A 9,935-nucleotide genomic window follows, 5' to 3' on the forward strand; every position below is an offset into this window, starting at 1 on the left:
AACTGAAAAAGTGTTTTAACTGCAAAATGAAAGCATCCGATTTTATATGATTCAAAGCTGAGAACAGCTGCTCAGAGCATAGGATGACCCAAACAAAGTAAGAAGAGCAATCCCAACTGCTTTCATGGACTTAAAATTGTCTGGCAGAGGGGCTGGCAAGGTGATGCTAGAGGTCAGGTGTCTGCCTTGCAAGCACTAGCCAAGGAAAGATCGCGACTGCGGTTCGATCCCCCGGCGTCCCATATGGTACCCCCAAGCCAGGGGCAATTTCTGAGCGCTTAGCCAGAAGTAACCCCTGAGCATTAAACGGGTGTGGCCCAAAAAACCAAAAAAAAAAAAAAAAATTGTCTGACAGAGAATTTCACGCTTTTAGGATTTCATTTTCAGAACTGCTAACAGTGATTTTATTTGTCACCCTTTCACACTCAATATGTTCAAGAGCTGCACACAGGTCATTGAATTTGCTTTTCCAGATAGATCTGGCAGGCATATTACATATTTATTTTTAATTACTTGCTCCAACAAAAGGAATGGCAAATGGAAGTATCAGAAATCAATAAAAAATCAATTTGTGGGCCCGGAGAGATAGCACAGCGGCGTTTGCCTTGCAAGCAGCCGATCCAGGACCAAAGGTGGTTGGTTCGAATCCCGGTGTCCCATATGGTCCCCCGTGCCTGCCAGGAGCTATTTCTGAGCAGACAGCCAGGAGTAACCCCCGAGCACCGCCGGGTGTGGCCCAAAAACCAAAAAAAAAAAATCAATTTGTGATGATTGACTGCTAAATGATTTTAACCAAGACATTAATTCATTTTTGAAAATATATAAAATCCAAATATATATATAATATATATATATATAAATCCTTATGCTAGCAAGAAGTAGATATACCTTTTCATTGTTTCAGAGGGCAACCATCTGCACCATTATTGAGTGCCTTACTCTGCCACGTGGTGGGAAGTGTGCTCTCGCCTTGCCTTTTTTTTTTTTTTTTGGTTTTTGGGCCACACTCGGCGGTGCTCAGGGGTTACTCCTGGCTGTCTGCTCAGAAATAGCTCCTGGCAGGCACGGGGGACCATATGGGACACCGGGATTCGAACCTACCACCTTTGGTCCTGGATTGGCTGCTTGCAAGGCAAACGCGCTGTGCTATCTCTCCGGCCCAGCTCTAGCCTTTCAAGAAGCTTTTAATGCTTCTTGCAAAGCTAGTTTCAGGGCTATGAATTTCTTAAGCTATTGCTTGTTCGTAAAGCTCTGTATAGTTCCTTCAAATCTGAACAGTAATTTAGTGGATAGTATTCTTTTCTTAAAATTCCAGTGGCTCCATTTCCAAATTTTGAATATCCAACCACTGTAAGCAGGAAAGATCAAGATCTTCAAATGTGGACTTTTCTGGAGAAGTTATAAATGAAAGAGTTGTCTCCATCTTACTGAACTGAGAAAATCCTTTACTAAAATTCTCCTTTGCTTTGGCTACAATGGTGAAATATGCTTTGTGAATTTCCTGGTGTTTTTATGACTGTCCACAAATGTTGTAGAATTATCCAAATGTATTTTTAGGTTGGAAAATATTTTAGCTGTCCACTCTCAAGGTCTTTTTCAAAAACATGCAATTTTCTCTCAAAAGCCTTGATGTCACTAAACTGCTTTCCGCTGTTTTTCCCATGCCTTGTAATTTTTTGTTTAGTACATTAAAGTGGTTATTAAAATCTGTAAAGAACATGAGGTTGGTAAGCCAGGTCATCTTGGTGAGTTATCTAAATTTATTTTAGCAAACATTCAAATTTTTATTCTAGTAAATGGATGCTGAATCTGGTAAATAATTTTCCTTTTTATATTTTTGGTTTTTGGGCCACCCCAGCAGCACTCAGGTTACTCCTGGCTCTGCACTCAGAAATTGATCCTAAAAAAAAAAAAAAAAAAAAAAAGAAATTGATCCTGGCAGGCTTGGAGAACCAGATGGATGACAGGAATTAAACCCAGGTTTGTCCCAGGTCAGCCATGTGCACAAGGCAAATTCTTTACCAGATTCAGCATTCATTTGTTTCAGTCAGCAACAAATCTAAAATGTCTTAGCATGGTAACTTAGCATGGTAACTATAAATCAGTGTTTCTCACCCATTTTTCTATCTAAAGCCCACTTTTGCCCTTGTTTCCTTCTTGTGGTTCCCCTGTCCTATCAGATAACCATTTAGTCTTATAATACCATGGCTTCAAATTTACATGAATTTCACCTGTGGGCCTCCCTATAACTTCCTGGGGACCCTCAAGTGAGAAATATAGCTAGGGGCCACAATGAAATTAAACAAAAATAAAGGCTCACCTGTACGATGTCCAAAACCATGCCGGCCGATACTGTTCCAAAACCAGCAAGCAAAAATGGCAAAAGTATTTGCAATGCCATGACACCACTGGACTCTTTGGGTAATTTTTGATTTGTTTCTACAATCACATCTTTGTCTCCATCACTAGAGAGATCTTCGTCCTGCAGCATGGCGGTGGTCTCTGACACCTCCCTCCCGTCACAGTAGTTGTAGCTGGCATAGTCATCGTACTTAGGATTGCAGCTGGGGGTTGCATGCCCATTACTGCCATGGAAAGGCTGCTCTGAGAAGCTGTGGTAGTCCAAGTGCTGCTCAGACCGATTATTAAATGTCTGTACGGCCGTGGACAATCCATCTTGCCAGACACCATTTGCCTTTTTGTGCCGATCTTCCTGGTTTTTCTGGTAAATTACTGGAACCATACTCAACAGTAAGTTCAAAAATTTATCAGACTGAACTGTATTTAAATTTAAAGTCCAATCTACAAAGCCTCTTCCACCACAGGAACCACCACTTGTTTGATTGATAATAGATCTTACTTTACTATTAGTCATATTGTCATCGCAAAGAACCCTGTCCTGCTTAGAGTTCAAGCTTCATGTGCCATAGCAGATGAATTGGAACCACACAAAACAGGTTAATATTAAGATGACGACTTCATTTTGTAGAAAATAATGTTTTGGCAAATGAAAAATGTTTAGAGTTCCACTGAGGAATTATTTCTAGGAAAAAGAAAAGAAAAAAAAATTAGAAAGCAGATTACTTCAAGACTGTAGTTTTTCATAATTAAAGGCATAAAATTCCTATGTTCATAAACTAACCCAAGGTTATGGACACTATAATTTGTGGACTTAAAACCCAACTTCTTATGACCCCAAAATAGAGAGCTGACTTTTGTGCTCAACCATGAGTAAAGTGCTTCTTGGCTTTGCAGAATTCATGTGATTAATATCTATATAATGTCAATTGTCTCTGAAGTTCTAGAGAGAAAATTGATTAAAGTGATGGCTTATATTACTCTAGGGATTTCTCAGAGTCAAATTGCTCCCATCCTTTACCTAAATCAGTTCACAACAACAGGTAGAATATATTCCTTTATATTTTAAGTATATTAAGTTTTAAACCATATTACTATATTTGCAAAGTATATATGCAATAAAGCATACATTTAAAAATATGAAAATAATAAGATCATGTTACTGTACAATCACTTGGGAAATATTCTGCATACTATATAGGTCATTTATTTCACATAAAAACTAAGTTGGAGGGGCCTGAGAGATAGCATGGAGGTAGGGTGTTTGCCTTGCATGCCAAAGGACGGTGGTTCAAATCCCAACATCCCATGTGGTCCCCTGAGCCTGCCAGGAGTGATTTCTGAGCACAGAGCCAGGAGTAACCCCTGAGTGCTGCCAAGTGTGACCCAAAATCCAAAAAAGAAAAAAAGAAAAAAAAAAAAAAAGCTAAGCTGGAGGGAGAGTGACACACAAGGTATCATTATGACTGTTTTATAGAAAAATCACCTAAATGATAAGTTGAAAATCACCAAAATGAAAAGAAAATACATGGAGCCGGAGAAGTGGTGCAGAGCAGTAAGCCTTGCCTGCGCTAGCCTAGGACAGACCTCTCTTCGATCCCCCAGCATCCCAGATGGTCCCCCAAGCTGGGAGTGATTTCTGAGCGCATAGCTGGGAGTAACCCCTGAGCGTCACTGGGTGTGGCCCAAAAAGGAAAAAAATATATTTGTATTTGTATTTGTTTTTTTTCAGCCACACCTGGTGACACTTAGGGGTTACTCCGGCTATGAACTCAGAAATTGCTCCCAACTTGGTAGACCATATGGGATGCTGGGGGATCGAACTGTGGTCTGTCCTATGTTAGCACATGCAAAGCAAACTCCCTACTGCTTTCCCCACCGCTCTGGCCCCCAAAATACAGATATTCTTAATCAACTCTATTTTATGCCATCAATAACAAGCATAAAAGTCATGCACACTCAGTGCAGCTCAGACCCACAGTCCTAGAGCAGAGCCCTGACAGGCCAGTCAGTCACCTGTTCTCTCTAAATACACTGAAGGCAGGGCTGGAGATGCAGCTCAGAAGCAAGTTTGCCTTGCTCCTATGAAGTCGGGTTTAATGCCCAGGATGAGAAAAATAAAGATATTCAACTAAGAAACACAGGATTTTACGGTAGTTGCTCAGAGATGGGCGCTGACCCAATATACTTCACACCTCTTTATCCTCATGGGCCTAAAGTTTCCAGCTATGTATCTTGTATATTTAGGTCTGTTGTGCAAGTGTAAGAACACTAGCATCAAGAAGTTGGCACTGATTTGGTGAAGGGCCCCACACCTAGCTGAATTTTGCCCATCCACTAAGTTAGACAGAACAGCATCTGCCATTCTGCTCCTTTTCATCCTAGGACCTGTGCCAATCCAAGATCTCCAATTACAGAGGTCTGACTTTTTTGGGGGGTTTGGGTCACACTCAGCAGTGCTCAGTGGTTACTTCTGGCTCCACACACAGAAATTGCTCCTGGCAGATTCTGCTCCTTTTAATGACAGTAATTATGTTCTTCAGTATGTTTTGTCAGTCCCTCTGACTATCTGCCTTCTTCTTGAATAGGAAGACAGGTAACAAGGAGCTTTCAAAGAAGAAAGAAGAGATTTTGTAGAGGACAACTGGGTGATGTGGCTGGCTCACTGACTTCACCTTTCTTTTTGTTCTTTCATTTTCCAACTGCAGAGGAGTCTCAGAATGCAGAGGAGTGTCAAATTTTTTTGCTGGGGAAAAACACAAAATACTAGGGCCGAAGAGATAGCACAGAGGTAGGGCATTTGCCTTGCATGCAGCCAGGTCCCAGTTCAATTCCCAGCATCCTATGTGGTCCCCCAGCCTTCCAGGGGAGATTTCTGAGTGCAGAGCCAGCAATGATCCCTGAGCACTGCTAGGTGTAGCCCAAAAACCAATAAACAAATAAATAAAGTTTAAAAAAACACAAATTCTAGGGACTAGAGATATAGTACAGAAGTTGGTAAGTTGTCTACTTGCATATGGCAAACCCGGGTTCAATCCATGATCCCCCAAGCCCACCAGGAGTGAGCTCCAAGCACCATTAGTTGTTGCCCACAAACAACAAAGACCATGAAGACAGTGCAGATGATTCAAGCCACATGAACTTGCATGCAGCTTATCCCTGTTCAATCCCCAACATTATAGGTTCACCATGCATCACTAGATGTAGCTCTAAACTGACTCCCACCTTTGGAGATCAAAAAAAAAAATCACAGATTCTACACCCCCACTTCAACCAACTCAGAATATCTGTTGAGAGCTCATCAAGCTTTGACTTTTTCTGAAAAGTTTTCCCAGTGATACTGGTGAAACACACTGTGAACTCACACTGAGCATCAAATCCAACTTATAGATGAATAGTCATGAATAGATGCCATTTCTACCACATGAGCCCAATCAGTACTGATAAAGTCAGTGTTTAAAGAACATCTAGGACCATGGTGCTTAAATAAAAATATCCTTATAAAAATAAATTTTAAAAATAGAAACAAAGAACATTTAGGAAATGGAACCTGTGTCCAGAGTGAAGCCAAGAAGAAGGCAGAGAAGACAGATATAAAGGGGCCCACACCACAGCTCCCAAACCTCTGGCTGCAACTCCCCCCCTCCAGGTGAGATTAATTTCTAACTGAGTCACTCCCTTCCAGTTAGGCACCAGCAGACCTCCAGTTATCCTCTGGCATGATCACTAGCCCACACCATGGCTCCTGAAGCAAGCAGTTGGCTGTATAACACAGATCTACTCAGCAAATTATACACCTCTCACAGTTACACTTCCTGTCATTCAGTAATGATGAACTGAGGAGGAAAAATGATCAAGCCCAGCCTAATCCCTCAGAATTTTTCAGGGAAGTTAACTATAAAGACTTACCCCTAGCACAGCAGGAACACAAGAACCAATGGGCAAAAGACACAGAAGCTCACCAAAGCTCAATGAGTTAACACATTAACACAGAGGCACAACCAGCACTAACCATCCTTGGAGAATGTATTATATTGTATACATGGTTTAAATTTATTTATACAGGTTAAAATTCTATAACAACCAATTATCATTACCTGACTTTCACTGATTTATTTTCTGATCACTCCATTTGCTATTCCTCTAAGTTTTGTTGGAGCAATCAACAAGAAATCAATTTGCTATATGCCTGCCACAGGGGCAGACAAAAGGGTGGGAGGGAGATATTGGTGGCAGGAAGGGCACACTATTAGTGAGACTGGTGTTGGAACATTGTATGCCTAAAACAACTCTTTTTATGTTTTATTGTTATAAATATATTACATCATATAATTGTTATACGTTATATATAAAAAAAGCTGTCCTATTATGAACAACTTTGTAAATCACAGTGTCTTGGTAAAATGCTATTTTTCAAAAAATAGGAAGACCAGGGCCGGAGTGGTAGTGTTGTGGTAGGGCATTTGCCTTGCACACGGCTGACCCAGGATGGACCTGGGTTTGATCCCCAGTGTCTCATATGGTTCCCCAAAAGCCAGGAGCGACTTCTCAGCGCATAGCCAGGAGTAACTTCTGAGTATCATTGGGTTTGGCCAAACAAACAAACAAACAAACAACAAAAAAAGAACAGAAGAGTTGAATCTCCATTGTAATGGAAGGCTCAGCTATATTCTTAACATTCCAATAAGTCTAGTTTACAGAGGATCTAGGCATGCTGGCTAACAGCAGTTTCTTCCTCACAAAGCAGAATCCAGCTGGAGTGATACACAGAAGTAGGTCATTTGCCTTGCACTCAGCTAACCTGAGACAGACCTGGGTTTGATCTCTAGCATCCAATATAGTGCCCCAAGCCTGCTAGGAGCAATTTCTGAGCACAGAGCCAGAAGTAACCCCTGAGCACCACTGGGTGTGGCCCAAAACAAAACAAAGCAGAGTCTGAAAACTATTCTACATAGAAATACAAAGAAATGTAGATAACCAAGAAAGGAAAGTATCTGTGCTAACCATCATTGAGGCCCATTTGAAAACACATGATGCATACTTAGAAACTTGAGCAGCTCACACTAAATTAAAAAAATGGAAGGGAGGGGCCGGAGTGATAGCACAGTGGTAGGGCCTTGCATGCGGCTGACCTAAGATGGACCTGGGTTTGATCCCCAGCATCCCATGTGGTCCCCCAGGCCAGGAGTGATCTCTGAGCATCACCGGGTGTTGCTCAAAAACAAAAAGAAAAAAAGAAAAGAAAAATGGAAGGGAGAGAATTTCCCATGACAGATAATTTCTCAGAATATTTATAGCTAAGCATATAAACTTAAGCAAGTCAGCAGGCAGCACCTATTGTCAAGGCACAGCCAGTGTGTGTGATACAAAGAGATTACTCAAAGCCTTGAAGTAAACTTAAAGAATTGGGGCCAGAGAGATAGCATGGAGGTAAGGCATTTGCCTTCCATGCAGGAAGTCAGTGGTTCGAATTCCAGCATCCTATATGGTCCCTGGAGCCTGCCAGGGGCAATTTCTGAGTGTAGAGCCAGGAGTAACTCCTGAGCGCTACCTGGTGTGACCCCAAAACAAAACAAAACAAAACAAAAGAATAAACCCCCACCTGCAGAAAGGAAATCTTGTTTGGAATTTGGCCCATTCTATCCCCTCAACCAACTAGGCATTTAGGTGCAGTGCTAACCCATAAAAAAGAAAGCAAACACAAGTAGAGGACTAGAACTGCAGGTGAATAGTAGACTTGCTTGGAATGTATGAAGTCCCCAGTTCTATCCCTGGCATGAAAACAACACACAAATGACCACAACAGTGGATTTGTTGTTTAGTATTTTCCCCCATTTTAATTAATAGTATTTTCACTTGGGGCCGGAGCAGTAGCACAGTGGTAGGGCATCTGCCTTGCATGCAGCTGACTTAGGATAAACCTGGGTTTGATCCCCGGCATCCCATATGGTTCCCCAAGCCTACCAGGAGCTATTTCTGAGTGCAGAGCCAGAAGTAACCCCTGAGCACCACCACGTGTGACCCAAAACAAAACAAAGAAAAAAGAAACAGAAATCTATCAGCCTCAGACTATACAATGGCATGTGGTTCAAGTAGAACCCAAAACCTTCCCTGGAACTTCATATATTCAGTAAAGGCTTACCTTTCCTGAACATGCCCAGATACTGGGTTTGCATAATGAACAAAACTAGCTGTTTTGTGCCTAATGGATTTCGCCTTTGAGGAAAATCAGTCAGTACAAGAACACATAAAATAATGAGATCATCTGTGCTAGGAATGGAATAGTTGGTTTAGCAAAAAAGAGTAACTTACAAACTACTTGGAGGGGGAAAATACATCTGGCAGTTTTCTAACTGCCCTTTAGAATGAATAACATGTTTCTGAAGCTATTGTTATATATTATACAACCTGCCCCCTCACCATCACACCAGAGAAGTGTTATGCAACATACCTTTTAAATTCAATTCCTTCCATGCATACAGACATGATGCAGGGAAATGCCCACAGGGCCTCCCCCAGGCCCTATCAAAACAGGGCCAAATTCCTGAAACCATAATCCTTTCCAGCCCAGCCCAAGAAAATTCATCACGATTAGGAAATTAATTCACGCTATATCAGAGAGCGCCAGATTGGACATCGTATGCCCAGAGGACATTACAATTTACCCAGGAGTATGCCCTTACATGTTAGAAACTGGCATTGTGGGCACACTACCCCTAGATACTATGAGTTTGATTCTTGGCAGAAGGTCCCTCAACAAAAAGAATATATCAATAACCACTGGTGTCATTGACTTAGATTCAGTGGGAAAAATCGTTGTAGTTATTACTCTACCAGTTAAGTGGACCTTTAAAAAAGAAGAAGCAATTGCCCAGATAGTGATAGTGCCTTATGTCAAATGTGGGAACTCAGATAAAAAAAAGGAATTGGAGGTTTTGGAAACACAGATCCGGGTGCTGCTCACAACCCACTCGTGGCTCTGGTTACTACATTAAAAGATGAAACCCCAATGATCAAACTTCACTTGAAGAGTGACCCTTTCTGAGCATGCTAGACTTGGGTGCTCAGGTTACCATAATCTCTGATAAAGAATGGCCAGAAATTGGCCTCTCCAGGAAATCCCATATTAACTGGAAGGAGTAGGAGGTTTAAGTTCCTGTTTGTTGAGTATGAGGACTATGGTGTTTTATGGCCCAGAAAATCAAATAGCTATGATCAGACCTGACGTGGGCCCATTTTCACCATCCTTGTGGAAAAATGACCTACAAAAACAGTGGAAGGCAGAATTCCATATCCCAGTAGCTCCAGAAGCACCCGAATTTCCCTTGATTTAAAAACCCAAAAGTTTTCGTAGGGGCCACTGCCATAAAAACCCCAGCACCAATAAAAATAAAATGGAAATCTGACAAACCATTTGGACATGTCAGTGGCCCCTTAAAACTGATATATTAAAGGTGCTGACAGAATTAGTGGAGGAACAGCTAAGTTTAGGACATATTGAACCATCTTTTTCTCAATGGAATTCACCTATATTCACTATAAAAAAGAAATCCGGTAAATGGAGACTTTTGATGGAT

The 9,935-nt window shown here is 41.4% G+C and overlaps 1 protein-coding gene across 1 annotated transcript in view; it reads right to left on the minus strand.

Annotated features, from left to right (window-relative positions):
- SLC41A2 (solute carrier family 41 member 2) overlaps positions 1 to 3,043 on the minus strand; it is a 157,812-nt gene extending 154,769 nt beyond the window's left edge. The window contains exon 1 of the mRNA XM_049783156.1: positions 2,321 to 3,043. Within this exon, the coding sequence (XP_049639113.1) occupies positions 2,321 to 2,875 (555 nt within the window). The 5' untranslated portion in view covers positions 2,876 to 3,043. The remainder of the gene's footprint in view (positions 1 to 2,320) is intronic.
- Between the last annotated feature and the right edge of the window lie 6,892 nt (positions 3,044 to 9,935).

This window comes from Suncus etruscus, chromosome 11 (assembly GCF_024139225.1).
Source record: "Suncus etruscus isolate mSunEtr1 chromosome 11, mSunEtr1.pri.cur, whole genome shotgun sequence".
Classification (NCBI taxonomy): Eukaryota; Metazoa; Chordata; class Mammalia; order Eulipotyphla; family Soricidae; genus Suncus; species Suncus etruscus.